Here is an 18,107-nt window from a genome sequence, read left to right as displayed (position 1 = left end):
TTTTTTATTTCTCATGCAAGCAGATGGGACATGCAAATATGGGATATTTAGGGAGTTCATGAGTAAAAAAAAAAAAAAAAAAAAAGAGGAAAAACTGCTTTGGATCAGGATTCCCAAACTGTAATACATGCACCCTCCTGGGATTTTAATAATATATTGTCACTGATTTGATTTAAGTGAGATTTTTTTTTTTTTTTTTTTTAAAGAAGCACTGAGTGGATGTGCCAACTTTGTTGAGATGCACTGGAGAAGGGTGTGTCTTAAAAGATATGTAGAAGACAGATTTTAAGAAAATGCTCTTGTAACCACCCCTGATGGTTTGCTCATTTTCAGTTTTAAGTTTTTTTGGGGGGGGCATGTGCAGGATAGATGGGGTCCACCAAATATTTTGGGATGTCAAATTCCATTTAGAATTTATTGTAATTGTAATAATGCGACATACAAGACGGAATGGACTCAACAACAGAATATGGTGTGGAGGGTAACAGTAGGAGACATGATGCTACAGGATGACGGACAGCTTCACTGTCACTTGACATCCACTAATGCCTCCCGTGGCCTACCCTCTGCACCCCCCCGCCAAATAAGCCTTAGGGGCATGGCGCCATGGCCGTCATGCATGCGCAGTGTAGCGTTTCCCAAAATGCAGGATGGATGCAACGGGGGCTCTTTGCCTTTGACAGCGGGAATAAATCACCACCACAATTACAAGCTACTAGAAACTGTGGCTCCTGCTCAAATTCAAGATGTCTCCTCCTTGCTGTATTTATTTAACTGCAGATGGGAGAGGCAGCTATTGTATGCATTTACTAGTTAGATAATGGCTAGGTTGTGAACGCCAAACGGCAAATATGATAAAAGCGATGTTATTGAGCGACGCCTTTTGTCACTGCCTTTGCTCATAGTAACACCACCACCACCATCTGACTCTCTCCAGCCCTCCCCACCAATTTCTTCTTTTTTCTTTTTTGCAGCATGTGGGTAGGACGTAAGGGAGCGCAGGACAGGGGGAAATTGGCGTAATGAATTTAGGGCGCTCATGCTTGCTGAGGCGAGGCTCCCTCGGCTGCTCGTAGCCATTAATCTTCCGCACTCTGTCAAGACCAAAATGTGCCCACAATGAGCAAAGGGGGAGCTCCAATTGACTACCAATTACGCGCCTGTGAATAAAGGATGTGGAGAGAGAGAAGCTTGCAGGGGTGCAATATGCTTCGGCGCTGACGTTTAGTTTATCCCTGCAACTGCTTGTGTGTGTGTTTGTATGTGTGCTGGAGTGTGAAGGAGCTGTGCTTATCTGAGTGTTCACACCACCATGAGGTGTTAAGAAGCAGCGGGAGGCTTTTTTAGGGCAAAATATCACAATTTTTATGGTATGTTTACATGAGAGGGATGAAGTCGAAACAACAGTTTATTTTGCGGTTTGGATTTTTAATGCCTAACCCTGTTTTGGTTAACAAATCTGGACTACAAAATATACACAGAATTCAGTGGAACTATGCATTTGAACATTCAACATAACACCACATTATGATAGTTTATTAGCTTAATGCTAATGTATAAAGGGAAACGTAATAAACAGGCTAACAAAACTAGCATTTATGTCACAATAGTTATTATCAACACACCGACGGCCAATAAGAATCTCTTAAAACAGGGCAGTTCAATTTCTGGCAACTATTTATTTAATCAAATATTCAGTTAACTTTATGATGTGCTAATTCAGGGAAGTCCCGCTACTTTTTCTTTCTGTTAAAAGACAGCATTAAAGGTGCTATTTAATGCTAAGTTTTCATTGAACTGCTGCCTCCCTCATTTGTTAGAATTTGTAAACAAAGTTGTCTATTTTCTGAGATTAAAACAAATAAAAATAAGATGCTGTAAATCTATATAGTATTTCAAAATATTGAACTGCCCCCTGTTGGCTAAACTGTGCACATCAGACGGAGAAGTGCAATTTCTATCGAATAGAAGCAAAAAATCAGATGTATGTTTTGTTGGATGTACTGATGTTTTAATAAAGCATAATAGGTACTGTAAATTAAACTGCAAAGTCATGGCACGGCTGTATTTTGATTTCAACCGCAATTTTCCAGTTGTCTGACACGTAATTGCTCCAAAATGTTGTTCGTTCATAACGATGTGCTGCTCTTGTATTTATTTCCTGAAGGGGATCCATTTGTGCAAATGTTACAGAGCGCAAGTGTGGAATCAGAACCTTTGGCAGGATGCGTGTTATTGGGGTACGTTAACACTGTACAGGCATATTCAGGGAAACTCCATTGTTAGCATGATTGCCCCCCGCCCCTTCTGGTTGCGATTATTCCGAGCCATGTTTATTGTATTACCCCTACGAACATGACAAGAACTAATACGTTGCTTAATTGTGTCTGATTCCATTCGGATTCCATTGCGCTATCACAGCCGCGGTCCAGTTGGGTTCCTAATTAGGCCGTTGCACCAAGACGAGAGGGGTGGAAAATAAATCATAGAAAAACTAAAAGATGAAGACTAAGAGGATGTTGGGCCAAGTGGCTGTGAAGTATGCACACTGGAGGATTCCAAGAACAACTTTCACAGCTACAATAACACCTTTCAAAGCGGAGTGATTTTTTTTGGTTAGCTATTTAAGACTTTCATGTGTGTGGAAAAATGTCAGGAATGAAGATAGAGAGTGAAAGTGTGCGCTTGAATTTATGTACACAAGAGGACATTGACTTACATTTGGGGAACGGTGAAGACTGAAAAAGATGCGTTCCTGAGTGCTTCTTCACTTCCAGGTTATTGTAATCTCTTGAATGTTCTTTCTATGAAGAAGTACTCTCTACGGACACCACTGTAAAAGAAAAAAAATTTATGAGACTACTTATCTTTGAGAAATACATTTCTGAGGGGAAAAAAATATTGCTATGGAAAATATCTTTAATTTCATGGAACAAAACCATCATCATCCATGTTAGACATTTTGAAATAACAAAATTTCTAGTAAAAGAGTCATGAAAAAGTAATAACCCAATTTGTGTCATAACGGGACTGACTTGGTACTTAGGTCAATTTGCAGTATGTGGGTAGCTTTCTTGGTCATCTTGTACAAACTCAATTTTTGGGTTGACAGCTGCATTTTATGGTTTGTGTTTGAAAAAAAGCTTCTCTTGACTATTTGTTTCACTTTAACAGATGAGGTGAAGATATAAAGTCAATTTGATTTTATATATATTTATTATTATCATTTATTATTATATACATAATAAAATATTATTTTATAATAATAAAATATTATTTTATATATATAAAATATATATAATATTATATATTATAATATAATATTATTATTATATTATATAAAATGTATTTTTATATATATTTTTTTTCTTCTGTAGATATATTTTCTCTCTCTATATACGTATATATATCTATATATACACATATATACACGTATATATATACACATACACACACATACACACACAAACATACACACACATATAATATGATTTAAGATTTTGAGAGATTGTGCAAAGAGTTGGGGGAAAATCATTTAAATTTTTATGGCACTGAAGGGTCCACATGGAAGTTGTTTAAATTATGTCACAGGATTATGAGGGGTGCTTGGAGAAATTTACCAAAGAGTTAGTGACCACTACTTTTAGTAAACTGGCAGCGCCATGTTAATGGTCTTGCCAAGAGCAGCAACACCAAAAGTGTGCTCAGTGTGTCGTGTTTGTATGAAGACACTTGGCCATTCTTGTATATGTGTGTATGTGTGTGTATGTGTGTGTGAGGGGGGGGTGGATTGGTTGTTGCCGGGCGGGATGAAAAGAGGCGTGAAGAAGGCCAACTGCTGGAGGTCGGCAAAGGGTTGCGCTTACCGCTTGAAAGAAGACAACGACGACGACGGAGGAGGAGGAGCACAGGCCACTTGACACACGCGTACACACAAACATGAAACTCAATGGTTGACATTTGTGTGTTTGAAGAGAAAAATGCTACGAGATCATTAATATTTTTAAAAAACAAGTTGCTTATTTTTCCTAAAAAAGTCACACAAACATTAAACTGAAAAATGCTGCAAGATCATTATTTTTTTTTTAAAAAACAGGTTGGTTATTTTTCATTAAAAAAAACATGTTTTGAAAATGAAGAGAAAAAAGTCGCATGCTATTCTCAAAACAATCAGTTTTAGACTTTAGAGAAAGTCACATATTTTGGGGGAAGAAAAGTTGAGGTTGAAAGTAGTGTATTTTAAAGGACAAAAGTCATGATGAAGCATTTAAAAACGTTTTGAAATGTTTACTTATCATATTTTATGTTGAGTAAAATATTTTTGAATAAATATTGATTTTATATATATTAGAAGCTCCACTGTAATTTTGTCTTTCTTAATGTTTAGTGTCTTTCGAGCACAGCTTTGTAAGAAGTGACTTTTGACCTCTGTTGCCAACATGGTGACAATATGGTGGCTGAGGGCCTGGGGTGGAAGGGCTTGTCTATTTTATGTTATGCGTTGGAGGACATCAATCTTTCACTAATTCCTTCAAGTGTGAAAGGGTCTTGGTGGTGTCAGCCAAAGCGGGAAGATGGTTCCCGCCGGTGCTATTGAGTGAGGGGCGGGCAGGGCGGGATTGGGGGGAATCGGCAGACCCTCTGGCCAACACCTCCGGAAAGGCCCGGCCAGATGGTGACGGCATTAGCTCCACAAAGGGCGTCTAATTAGACCCACAATAGGGACAGAAAGGCCGCCAGATACGGCACGTACGTAACACGCACACTCACCCAGCCACCCATGGATTTATAAACCAGATTAATGCACAAAAATATTTTTTGTCATTTCTTTTAACTGCCCTGAATTTTGGAATTCTAATCAAATTCCATAGTTGTACCCCTCCATCACAGGTTCCTATATATTTTATATATATATATATATATACATATATATATACATATATATATATATATATATATACATATATATATATATATATATATATATATATATATATATACATACATATATATATATATATATACATACATATATATATATATGACAGGATGCCTGAGATGGCACACACACGCTACTCCCCCTCTCAGCAGTCATATAGGGGGCTATGACTTTATTAGCCCTCATTAACACAAATTAGAACACTTGAGCTCCCCTTTCCTCAGCCTCCACCCTCAACAGCAGCGATGACAAATTGAATTAAGTGTTTGGAAACAAGTCAATCCCCCTCCCCAGCCAGGCGGCAGCCATATTGCGTTGACATTCATTGCAGTCAGGAGGGTGTCCCAGGGGGGCGTAAAGAAGAAGAAGAAAAAGTGCTATTATGGGGAAGTAGGTGGAATAATTTAAGAGGCAGTGAATTCCTTTGGCGGATGCTCCCGACTGGGGCGGGTCCCGACTTAAGTTGGCCGAGTTAAGTGAGCCATTAACCGCCCCGCCAGATGCTTCTATTTAAACACTGGCCGACGCTTTTTTTTTTCCTTTAAAATGGCAAAACAAATATCATATTCACACTGGAATTTAAAATGTTATAGTTAATTTACAAACACATTTATTTGTATTATTATTTTTACATCCCAAACAGTTAAGAAAAATAAATACAATTATTTTTACATTCGATGGTTAAGAAAATAAATAACATTTTCAGTGTATTGAAAATGTTTATATTTTCAAAAGGCATATTAAACTGTTTTAATATGCCAACCCTTTTCTAAACTTTAGTTTTATTTATTTTTTTCTACTTTCAATACTTGTTATATTTCAGGTTATTTCAAGATTTTTTATAGTCAAGCTATTTTTTTAATATGGCAGCTATTTGCCATTGAATTGTTTTATAAAGTTAAACACTCGCCAATTAACATATTTCACCATTTTTTTTAAAACATGTCAGGTATTTTCTATCATTCCAATCTTCCGTTATCTGAATAGACAAAAATCATTTGGTGTTTTGAAAACTGAATGAAGCGACAGTCTAAAAAGTCCTGCGTACTCAGTTTTTCTTGGCTAAAGTGGTGAAACACTGACACTTAGAGGCCAATTGGAAAATTACAAGCTCGTGAAATTCCACCAGAAAACGAGATTTCGGAGTTTTTTACATGAAGCTGCTAAAATATGAAAAAGACGTTGAACAAAATCAAAGTTACACATTATATATACATATGTACATATCAAAACATGTTTATACTTCATAAAGCCATGCAATTACATTAATCTTCATCAAATTTTCAGTTTCTGAAATTTATGTAAGCTTAGGGTTTTTGTTCACTGATTTTCAATTTCTATGATCAGACAATATGCATTTTATCGACTAATACTCGAGTGTAATTAAATTAGAGGGAACTCACAAGCAGTCGATGTGAGTTTCATCCTCTCGGTGTCGCTGTGGCTCCACAATTTTCATACTGCTCACTGCTCCTCACCTGGAGGCTAGACAAAAGAGAGTAATCACATTTTGAGAGGAAGCTGCATTTTTGTCATTTCCTGCACAAACTGCAAGCACATGGAATTTACAACATTCGCAATGAAAAAGAGAAAAACACAGCTAATCCTGTTCAGGGTCGTTTGGGGGTACTGAAGCCCATCTGACATCGGGCGAAAGGTAGAACACACCCTGTAGTGGTCGCAGGGCACAGAAATATTTTTAATTGGGGAAAGTAGTACATTTAGAAAATGTGGCTTTGTAAGGGCAAGCCAAGCCAAGTAGATTTTCAATTAGATCACAGTTCAACAGCTTGGTTAGATTTTTTTTTTTTTTTTTTAAATTCAAGATGGGCCACATTATTCTGAGAAATATTTCACTGAATATAAAAATATCACATATTACTCAATCATTAACTGTCCCAATGAATCAAGCAAGGAAATTTGGCGGAACATCCTGATTCATTTTTGCAGTTTCACAGAGAACAATTCAGGCTTCCTGAATTTCAAGACATGGTAATTTTTTAGATAAATACTCATTTCACATTACGTGACATAAAAAAGTATAGCTTCCTCAAAAAACAAAATTACAATATTTACATTTTACGTGTAATTATTTTTTCAATTTTTTTTCCAGATTAGACAGTATTTGATTGGTGAATATTTCAAACGTTTTCTTTTAACAATTTCATTTAAAAAAAATATTTCAGTTTTAGTTTTGACAACTCCAGCATTTTTTAAATGAACCTTTTGAATTTCGAGACCACCAAAATACACACAATTTCATTTTACAAAGTTTTCTTCATATTCCATTTAAAACCAAATTCAAACAATATCCATTCGTGTCAATTTCTGTTGGCGGAGCACATGTCTCTAGCCCTGATCCACGTTTGCCATTTCAGTCAAATCCAAAATTCCCGAAAATCTCGTGAAGTTTCAAAAATATTCCGCTTCCTCTAGGACGTCGTCCACAGAGTCGGCGCCAACTTCTTCATAGTCCTTCTCTAGGGCGGCCATGTCCTCACGGGCCTCAGTGAACTCACCCTCCTCCATGCCCTCGCCCACGTACCAGTGTACAAAGGCGCGCTTGGCATACATCAGGTCGAACTTATGGTCCAGGCGGGCCCAGGCCTCAGCGATGGCAGTGGTGTTGCTGAGCATGCACACGGCCCGCTGTACCTTGGCTAGGTCGCCTCCAGGCACGGCAGTGGGCGGCTGGTAGTTGATGCCCACCTTGAAGCCGGTGGGGCACCAGTCCACAAAATGGATGCTGCGCTTGGTCTTGATGGAGTTGATGGCGGTGTTGACGTCCTTGGGCACCACGTCGCCACGGTAGAGCAGGCAGCAGGCCATGTACTTACCATGGCGCGGGTCGCACTTCACCATTTGATTGGCCGGGTCGAAGCACGAGTTGGTGATCTCGGACACAGACAACTGCTCGTGGTAGGCCTTCTCCACCGAGATCACCGGCGCGTAGGTAGCCAGTGGGAAATGGATGCGTGGGTAGGGCACCAGATTGGTTTGGAATTCCGTCAGGTCCACGTTCAGGGCGCCGTCGAAACGCAGGGAGGCGGTGATGGACGACACAATCTGGCTGATCAATCGGTTTAGGTTGGTGTATGAGGGACGCTCAATGTCCAGGTTCCGGTGGCAGATGTCATAGATGGCCTCGTTGTCCACCATGAAGGCACAGTCCGAGTGCTCCAGGGTTGTGTGCGTGGTCAAGATGGAATTGTACGGCTCCACCACAGCGGTGGACATCCGGGGGGCCGGATAGATGGCGAACTCCAACTTGGATTTCTTGCCGTAGTCCACGGATAGACGCTCCATCAGCAGTGAGGTGAAACCTGAGCCTGTGCCGCCGCCAAAGCTGTGGAACACCAAGAAACCTTGCAGGCCGGAACACACGTTGGCCTAGTGATACAGAAATGAGAATGTCTTTGCCCTGCCAAAATTCAGGCTTTGATACACTGAAATAAAACTACGGCATAAATCTAAGACATCGGGAAAACTGTGCAGGTTACTAAAAATATGTAGTATCCTTTCATTTTGAGTGGCAAGACATCGAGGTACAGCAGTCCCCAGAATATTGTTTGAGACTTGAATTGAGTTCAACAACAAAGTTTTCACCATGCCAGGATGAGTTGGTAGGATGCTGATTGTTTTATGTTAACTCCTTAGTAGTTGAATAAATACTACATTTTAAGTAAAAAAATATATATATGTATATCGTGATTTTAATCTCATAGTTATTATTTCCATAATTGTCGAGCCCGACATTCTATTTAATTATTTTATGTTTTGAGTTTGGACTGAGGGCAGCACGGTGGAGCACTGGCTAGCACGTCCGCCTCACAGTTCAGAAGTACAGGTACTGACTGGAGTTTGCACGTTCTCCTCATCCCCGTGTGGGTTTCCTGTGGGTTCTCCGGTTTCCTCCGACATTCCAAAAACACGCATGGTAGGCCGATTGAGCACTCCAAATTGCCTGTAGGTGTGAGTGCTAGTGCTCATGGTTGTCTACTTTGTTTGTCTATGTGTACAGAGTGGTTGGCTGGTGACCAGTTCAGTGTGTCCGCCTATTGCCCGAAGTCAGCTGGGAAAGGCTCCAGCACGCCCGTGAACCTCGTGGGATTAAGCGGTTCAGAAAATGGATGGATGAAGTTAGAATTGTGGCCATAGAACAAATTAAAGTCACAATTGCATGTTGCTGCCTAATCTGTGATAAGTAGGTTATTTTTTTAGGGGTAAAAACAGCAGTTAGTCAAACACATTCCAAGGCCAGATATATACAGAACACAATCACTAGTGAGCTTCTCCAGGCTACATTTGCACATTCCGGAAAGTTACTCACCAATTTGCGTATTCTGTCAGTTACCAAGTCAATGAACTCTCTGCCGATAGTGTAGTGTCCGCGGGCGTAGTTGTTGGCCGCATCCTCCTTACCTGTGATCATCTGATCTGGGTGGAAGAGCTTACGATAGATTCCGGTACGAACTTCGTCTACAGATAAGGTCACAGTAAGTCAACTTGGACTCGACAAATCAGCAGTGGGCGTTGTTACCAATGACGGTGGGCTCCAGGTCAATAAAAACCGCCCTGGGGACGTGCTTTCCGGATCCGGTCTCGCTGAAAAAGGTATTGGAGGAACTGTCGCTTCCAGTGGCCATTTGGCTGGGCATCTGGCCGTCCGGGAGGATGCCGTGCTCCAGGCAGAAAAGCTCCCAGCAGGCATTGCCGATCTGGACGCCAGCCTGGCCCACGTGTATGGAGATACACTCGCGCTACAGAAAGAAAAATCTTTAGACGACTTCCGGAAAGGATAAGGGAATAACCTCAGACAGGACTATTTTAGGCCGTCCCGACCGCAACGTCCTCGAACAAAGCCGATAATCCTTTTGGCGTTTTGAACAAAAACAGGTTTACAACAAATGTAAGTCATCCCCTCTGAGGAAATGGCAGGGAATCCACTAAAATGACAGGGTCAAACCATAATGGAGTCCCGTTCATTTCAGACATGGAATCTTGAATTTTTTTTTTGGGTCATTCTGTATCACTTGTGTCACGAGGCAGTTGGTTTTTCCCTATCCAGGGTGCGCAATTAGGTTAATTCTTTTGACCCCTGATGACCCCTAAAGTTAGTTGCTGGGAGAACAAAACTAAAAAAAACTTAAGACAAACTATTGTTGAACTTAAAAAACAATATATGGTAGTTCTTTCTTACAAAAAAGTAAACTATTGCTGGTGAACTTTCCTATACAGAAAAAAACTAAAGTGAACAAAAGACAAGCTTGTCTATGATGTACTTTCCAGAAGACTACCAAGCTACCATGAATAGGGAACAAACTATCGATATTGCCCTTTCCTAAAATGAATTTTTTTCGCCCGTACTGTACACTACAAGGTAAGCGCCCAACTATAACTTTTGACACATCGTCACAGTCCTAGTTGGAATGATATCCAACGGTCATTATTCCAACTGAGTCAGACTCAACCCAAAAAATGCAGTTATATCGTAAAGTGCTCACGATATAACACTGATTGATGCTCGAAAACACCAAGCATCCACACAAAAAAGCCTTTTTCACACTCACCATGTCTCCTGAAGCAGAAGTTTGTGAGGATTGGAATGAAAAGGCTGCAGTGACAGTCTTAGTTGTCACAGATGTTTAGAGTCTTGCTTTAAGGAGCAAGATGTTCTTTTTTTTTTCTTTTTCTTTTAGAAAGCTAAGCTAGGTGTTAATTCCAATTGGTTGAGAAGCTTTGCGGGTCCTTTTCTTTTTCAAAGAGGTCTTTTCGTCAGGAGCATGCTCACTGGCGTCCTCTGACTGTATACCTCCACTTTTTAGCTGCAATTTAATTCACATTCATTATAGTGTCACATCACAAGCTTGAATAAAACATACTGGCTGGCTGTTATGGTTGGTGTCACTTTTCTACTACCCTTCTCAGAATTTTCATGTTTGTTTGATTTTTAACTGATAATATTGTGATAGAGTTTTTCTTAACAAGGTCATTAAATGCATCATCAGTATTGATGAAACAAAGGCTTGCAATGTAAATAGTTTTGCACATTATTGGTTTGCAAATTTCATTGGAGGTCTATGTTCTGTATGACAAAATGTCCATGCAAAAGCTGTATCTGAATATTGTAGGATTGTTTTTATGCAATAATGGCATTTTGTACTTGCCATGTTCGTGAATACGTCCCCAATAAAACATCAGCATTAATCGCCCCGTTTCAGCTATCTCCGAATGTTGCAGGTTTGTATTGGTCATGAAAAAAAGGTTTCACTAGAAAGAAAGCTTTCTAAATTTGATGATACTGTGCATGCTTTTCAATGATTAGCGTCTTGCTAGTGGTGATTTACATACATTAGCAATAAAGTAAGCTCTATGAATGATAATGGAAACTGTACCTGTCACAAAACATTGATTATGACCCCAAAAGCATAAAATGGTGGAATAACTTAATGCCTTTTTTAGAAATCAAACTGTCATAAAAATGGTCTTGGTTAACGGGAGGAAAACCCACCAATGAACGTGAACTCCTGCTTTCACTATATACCGGGGCAGGTAGGTTTCTGCTACATTAGAACATTCTAAAAGTTACGAGGGATTCGAAATAATACATGCGCTTCCTGGTTTATTATCTTTAAACCAGAGCGGGTGATTTTCGCCATTGGGGTCAGATGACACCTCGCTTGTGACGTAAATATAAACATGATATTTAAACGCTTACGTTCACTGACGTCACTCCACCGCTTATTGTGTCGTTTTTGATATAAAGTTACTCCTGTGTGACGCCACTCTGGCATATATCAACGCCCAAGTGCTTTAATTACCGACTTTTTGGGTACGAAAACGCCATTAAACGGACAAGTATTGCGTGACGAACCCGGAAGTTAGCTGTGCTACTTTCAGGAACACTATGGAAAAAGCAGCTTCCACGCCAATAAAAGTCGGTGCTTTGAAAAGCAACGAAAATATTTTGTTGAAAAAATTTGCCGGGCCACGGATGACCAAGGAGTTCCTGAAGAATCACTGCAAGCAAAACAGGCTCTACTGCACGCCGTATTTAAACGACACGCTCTACCTTCACTTTAAGGGATTCTCCATCATCGAGAACTTGGAGGAGTACACTGGGCTCAAGTGTCTATGGCTCGAGAGTAATGGGCTACAGCGCATTGAAAACTTGGATGCGCAGATCAATCTGCGCTGCCTGTTCCTGCAGCAGAACCTGATCCATAAACTGGAGAACCTAGCGCCCATGCAGAAACTATGCTCCCTCAATGTCTCCAACAACTACATCAACACCATCGAGAACATCTCCTGCCTTCCTCAGCTTAGCACCCTGCAGATTGCCCACAACAAGCTGGAGGTGGTCCATGACATCCAGCACCTAAGCAAATGCGTTGCACTCACAGTTCTGGACCTATCCCACAACCTGCTCCATGAGCCAGGGATTCTCCCCATCTTGGAGGCCATGCCTGAACTCCGCGTCTTGAATTTGATAGGCAACAAGGTGGTGAGCATGATTCCCAACTATAGGAAGACACTAATCGTCCGCCTTAGGCATCTCACCTTCCTGGACGACCGGCCCGTCTTTCCTAGGGACAGAGCCTGTGCCGAGGCCTGGGCCCTGGGTGGTCTCGAATTGGAACGCAAGGAGAGGGAGCAATGGGACACCCAGGACCGGAAGAAAATACAGGAGAGCTTGGATGCTTTGGCTTTGATTAAGAAGAAAGCACAGCGGAGACGGCGCCTTAGAGAGGAAGCGGAGCGAGGTGAGCAATTTTTATGTACAATGCTAAATTGTCATTATTCTAGAGATTACCATCTACTTGTCTTTTCCTAGGTGACTCTGAGGCATCCACCACTTCCTCATGTGAGGAATCGGCTTCAGAGAACATCCAAAGTTTTGTACAGGACACACTAAATGCCCACGATGAGTTCCACCAAAGTCAAACAAAACGCAATAAAACCCAGCAAGATAAGGACTCAGACTTGGAGCAGCTTGATGAAGGGCTGCTTCTTGGCAATGAAGCACGAAGGGAACTTTTTACTAGAGTAAACCATGACGACCTGAAGCTTCCTTCGGTTAGGGTAGCTTCTGAAAAATATAGTCCCGGTCTTTTAGAGGCTAGACTGGTGGCTGAAGAGCTGCTGCAAATTGAAGACCTTCCTGCTCTTGAAAATGTGGAACCGCTTGTTGACAACATCCAGAGCTTTGTACAGAACCCATTGGAAGCCAACGAAGGGTTTCTCCAAGGCCATACAATCCCACAAGCTGAGGAAAACCAGGAAAAGGGCGAAGATTATAAATCAAAACAGCTTGAAGAATACGTAGAGAATGACAATCAACATAAAATGTCCAAGACAGATATAGAACATGCACAGCGAGGTGATAATGAGCAGGAGCAGGATCTTGTCTTTAAAGAACGAAGAGAATCTATTACAATTTTAAACCCAGAGCAGAAGCTCTCTTCCGTGAAAGTAGATTCCCTTGAAGAGCCAAGTGTTCTGGAGGATTCTGTGTTCCTTCATCTTGATGATATTCTTGATGATTTCAAACCAGATGCTGAGAAGATTGGGAGCCTTCTACACAACACTTTGAAGGCCCATGAGGAGAACGTCCAAAATCAAACCATACCGCAGGCTGATAAAGGCCATGAAAAAGGTGAAGACTCCAAAGAGAAGCCCGATGGAGCACTGGAGGCCAAAGAGATGTCTGAGGTAGAGGAACATGATGAAAATGCTTGGCAGGTGGGTCAAGATGAAGGTCAGGTCCTTGACAATGAAGCAGGAAGAGGACCTACCACAATTATAACCCCCCAGTGCCAGCATATTCAGCTTCCTTTGGAGACATGTTCTCCTGAAGAACTGCAAGATCTAAGTTCACTTTTGACAGGGCTGCAGAATACAGAGTCACGGAATATTGATGATCATGTTGAGCATGTCAAATCACGTGCTGAGAACATCCCTGTTGAGGAAACATTGGAGGCCAGTGAGCAGTTTCTCCAGATTCAAACAATACTGGAACCTGATGAAATGAAGGAAAAAGACAAAGATTCCAAATTAGTGCAGCTTTGTGGTTTGGAGATCAGAAATAAAGAAGAGTTGCCTGAAGAACAGAAAAAAGCTCAATTGGTGGATGTAGAGGAGGATCACGTTCTTGCAAATAAAACAAGAAGAGAATCTAGTATATTTGTCAACTCTGAGCCCCAGGAGGAACATACTGATCATAATCCTTATCTTGAAGATGTGGAACCAACTATTGAGGGCAGCAATAGACTTGTGCAGGAGACACTTGAGGATAGTCACCAAAGTCAAACAAGACTACTGCACATTGATCATCCTATTCTTGAGGATGTCAAACCACCTACAGACATCATTCAAGGTTTTGTTCAGGACACACGACAGGACGACGAGAAGGTTTCTGAAAGTCAAACAACAGAGCCATCTGATGAAGACAAAGACTCCAAATCAGAGCAGTTTGATAAAGGATTAGAGACCAGAGCTGAAGATGATTCATGTGAAAAACAATCTCAGCAGGCGGATGGAGATAATCATGTTCTTTGTGATGAAGTATTATTAGAACCTATAATATTTCTAGACAATGAGCATCAGGAGACATTGCTTCATTCAGTAGTGGTGGAATACCCTGAAGGGCCACAAGATCCCTGTCTAGAGGGGACCAGACAACCAAATGAAATTCTGTTTTGTATTGATAATCGTCCTGATCTTGAGGATGTAGAATCAACAGCTGTGACCATCAAATGTCTTGTGCAGGACACATTGGAAGTCCATGATGACTTTCTCCAAAGGGAAATACCGAAATCCAATGAAAACCTGGAAAAGGATATAGCGACCAAGTCCAAGCAGCTTGACAAAGAATTGGCAATTAGAACTCAAGAGTTCATGTCTGGAGAACAGAAAGAACATGTTCAAGAAGCGGATGGAGAGAAGAACCATGTTCTTGATGATGCAATAACAGCAGAACCTACAACAATTGTTAATCATGAACATAAGGAGAACCAGCTTCCTTCTGTGAAGGTTGAACCTTCTGAAGAGCCACTCAGGACCCAAGTTGAGGATGGAGTCTCACTGCATACTGATTGTCTCAATCTTGGGAATATAAAACCGCTTTCCACGGACATCCGTAGCTATGAGTTTCTTCAAAGTCAAACAACACAGCAATCCGATGAAAACCAGAAAAACTGGAGTGAAGGATTGGAGATTGAGATAAATGATCAAATGTCCGAGGATGATAAAAAGCAGGTTTGGCAGGTGGATACAGGGAAGGATCTTCTTCTCGTGGATGAAATAAGACAAATCGAGCAACCAGAGCACCAGGATGAGCATTTTTCCACAGTGTGGATTGACTATTCTGAGGGGTGGCAGGATGCAGTGCCGCTCTGCATTGATGATATTCTTCTTGAGGATATGCAACCATCCAGTAAAACTATTCAAAGTTTTGTGAAGGACACACTCTTGGAGGCCCAAGAGGAGATACTCCAAAGTCAAACATTTCAATCTATTGAAAACCAAGAAAACAATAACGACTCTGAAGCAGAGCATCAAGGTGTAGATACGGAGGCTGGACTAGAGATGATTGAAGAACTTGGAGAACAAGCTCAGAAGGCTGATGGAAAAGGAGCTCAGATTCTTTCCGGTGAAGTGGGAAGAGAACCTACAGTAATTATAAACTCTCAGCACTGGGAAAGCCAACTTCTTTCAGCGATGGCAGATCTTCTTGAAGAACCACAAAGTTCTGAAACGCAGGGTAAAGCATCACTTTCCATTGATGACATTCTTCTTGAATATGTGCAACCACCCTCAGAGAACATCCACAGCCTTTTGCGGTACACACCGGAGGTCCATGAAACAATACCATGTATCGAAGAGTTCAAGTCTGAAATGGAGGTTGAGATGAAATATATGATTTCTGGGGACAAGGAAGAAAAGACCCAACATATGGATAAAGGGGAAATCCAAGAGACTGAACTTCTCTTGATGACGTTTGATTCTGAGGAACCACATAGCCTAGGTCTCCAGGGACCTGGACTGGACGGTGTAGAGTCGTTCCCCCTTGAGTTTTTAGAAATGTCCTTCCCTCAACAGGTGTTCAAAGCAAAAGTTCTATTAGAAGATGGTTGTGAAGCTGGATCAGTCTGGAGAGACATCCTCACTTGTGGTCCAGATAATAAATCATTGTTTTTAATGTCTGGCTCCTCCAAGTCACTAGAACCACCGCATGATTCATCTCTGCTGTATCCAGAGGATGTTGAGAACCCTTTAGATGTGGAACTAGAGGAAAATTCCAACGTCATCCAATCCCGCTGTTTGATTGTGGAGCTGGAATGACCAGACTTCCTCACAGCACTTTAGATTTTTTTTTTTGTACGTATGCACTTAAATTTGATCTAGTTCATATAAACATCGGAAGTAGTTGCAGAGTGACACACCTTTTAAGTTTTTTTTTTTGTTTTTTTTTACAATGAAAACCGGGTAAATGAGTATTTGTGATTAAAAACACGCTGATTGTTTGAACGAAAACGGAATTTCTGTCATTTGTCAAAAGGGACACGAGTTTTGGGGACTTGGTCATTTCATTTCTACGGGAAAGTAAAAACTATTTTGCTTTAAGGTACATATGTCCCAATCAAAATAGATTAATGAATTGATTAAAGGGGAATTTAGTCCATGTATACAAATGAAAGATTAATTGTTTTTAAGCTATACACCAATGTTGTGACATTTCTTTAAAAAAATATATATAGGGACAAAATTATTCTTCTGCAAAACTCCATGTATAAGCACAAAGGGGACATGGAGTACAATATTGTAGTCCAATCTGTTGTTTGGGGGTCTTACATAATACACCAGAGAAATGAATCCCTCACTTGAAAGTGCCCACGCCCTGCCCCCTATAATGAAAACATTAAAAATGCTAAATTAACCATGCATATATTTGAAATGTTCCTCCCGATATTTTAAACGAGCTGTTGTAAAAAATTGAGCGGTGCCACATTATTTCTTGGGCCCCCTCCGACCCTCCCTCCTGGTTCTAAAAGATGCTATCCCTTTTCACCTCGCTCTTGTGCCCGTTCTGTGGAATGACTTTCATGCTTGGCTGCAGTCCAATTTTATCTCAGGGAGATGTTGCTAGGCGACAAACAGGGACGTCCTTATTGCCTGTGTGATGGGACCCATACACCATCGCAACCAATATGCTACTTAATATCAGCGTCAACATGACTCACCTTACAAATACAGTATAGACATAAAGTAACTCAGTAAATAAACGAGAACAGCAGGGAACTTGTTTTTCCTCCCTTGTTCTTCCTGGAAATAAGGACTTTAATTTCTTTCAAATACCAATATTTGGCCATTCTATTGAAATAAACAGGCCACTTGATGTGATTCATTTATTTTAACATCAGTCTTTATGTTACTAAACGACAATTTGAACTTCAGCTTCAGAGTTGATGCACACTACTTATCATTAACTACTAACACTGATTCATTTCTTTTTTGGGGGATGCAAGACTGACTTTTTTAATGTTGGCTATTTTTAGGCTGCCCTTTAAAAGCTTAACAGCAGCAACAACAAGAGGCTAACGGCAGCCATCAAGAAGACAAAAATAAGTCCAAGAGTGAAAATGTGCTTATGTTCAGATACAACACAATCCAATATATCTTTATAGGTCACATGTGAGCCTCTGCCTGTGAGCTGTGGTCAATAGCAGCTCTATTTTGCCTGTTCATTAACAGCTGACAGTCAGCGACAAAATACTCTGTAAAATGTCGACAATGGAGTTATCCCACCATATTTTAATTATGTTTCTTTGTTTTTTTTAATGAAGTCATGTAAAGTGGGAACCCTGGGAACTGTTTTAAATGGTGGAAAATAATGTGCAAAATATACCTCCTTGAAAAGCCTCCACGCCATTCATCAGACTTTATTGTGCACTCAAATCAGCTAGCAAAGACATATTGTACGTTCATGTAAGATACACATCATGTAAGTGGCTGGCGGGCTAACTAGATTAGATGGGGCCCGGTGTGCGCTGCGCAAATGCAGGCAGCGGCCTGGGGGGAATAATATGGCCAGCCTGCAATGCTAGCCTGCTGTGAGATCGTCAAAGCCAATTCCAGTCCCACTTAGTCGTCATGCATATTTAACGTT

The 18,107-nt window shown here is 40.7% G+C and overlaps 2 protein-coding genes across 4 annotated transcripts; one reads left to right on the top strand and one right to left on the bottom strand.

Annotated features, from left to right (window-relative positions):
* Positions 1–6,611: 6,611 nt before the first annotated feature.
* Positions 6,612–11,805, bottom strand: LOC125979494 (tubulin alpha chain). 3 transcript variants are annotated; one of them, XM_049737772.2, is made up of 5 exons: positions 11,451–11,651; positions 10,510–10,764; positions 9,480–9,699; positions 9,270–9,418; positions 6,612–8,329 (listed from the first exon to the last, which is right to left on the bottom strand). In XM_049737772.2, the coding sequence occupies exons 2-5, from the start codon at positions 10,510–10,512 to the stop codon at positions 7,352–7,354; spliced, it is 1,350 nt and encodes a 449-aa protein (XP_049593729.1). In that variant the 5' UTR covers positions 10,513–10,764; positions 11,451–11,651; the 3' UTR covers positions 6,612–7,351. The 3 variants fall into 3 exon arrangements, with proteins under 3 accessions (XP_049593729.1, XP_049593756.1, XP_049593747.1); XM_049737799.2 differs by lacking the exons at positions 10,510–10,764; positions 11,451–11,651 and adding an exon at positions 11,658–11,805; XM_049737790.1 differs by lacking the exon at positions 10,510–10,764.
* LOC125979488 (dynein axonemal assembly factor 1 homolog) lies at positions 11,759–16,389 on the top strand. Its single transcript, XM_049737758.2, has 2 exons — positions 11,759–12,702; positions 12,774–16,389. The coding sequence occupies exons 1-2, from the start codon at positions 11,847–11,849 to the stop codon at positions 16,280–16,282; spliced, it is 4,365 nt and encodes a 1,454-aa protein (XP_049593715.1). The 5' UTR covers positions 11,759–11,846; the 3' UTR covers positions 16,283–16,389.
* The last annotated feature ends 1,718 nt before the right edge of the window (positions 16,390–18,107 follow it).

This window comes from Syngnathus scovelli, chromosome 1, assembly GCF_024217435.2.
Source record: "Syngnathus scovelli strain Florida chromosome 1, RoL_Ssco_1.2, whole genome shotgun sequence".
Classification (NCBI taxonomy): domain Eukaryota; kingdom Metazoa; phylum Chordata; class Actinopteri; order Syngnathiformes; family Syngnathidae; genus Syngnathus; species Syngnathus scovelli.
The sequence above is the reverse complement of the archived record's forward strand: the minus strand, read 5'-3'. Positions and strand labels throughout refer to the sequence as shown.

Excerpts from the sequence above, each read along its gene's own strand:
- LOC125979488 (XM_049737758.2), top strand. The coding sequence starts at position 11,847 with ATGGAAAAAGCAGCTTCCACGCCAATAAAAGTCGGTGCTTTGAAAAGC. Across the intron at positions 12,703-12,773 it reads TAGAGAGGAAGCGGAGCGAG|GTGACTCTGAGGCATCCACC; the intron begins GTGAGCAATTTT and ends GTCTTTTCCTAG.
- LOC125979494 (XM_049737772.2), bottom strand. Across the intron at positions 9,419-9,479 it reads CCTGGAGCCCACCGTCATTG|ACGAAGTTCGTACCGGAATC; the intron begins GTAACAACGCCC and ends CCTTATCTGTAG. Across the intron at positions 8,330-9,269 it reads CTGACAGAATACGCAAATTG|GCCAACGTGTGTTCCGGCCT; the intron begins GTGAGTAACTTT and ends CTGTATCACTAG.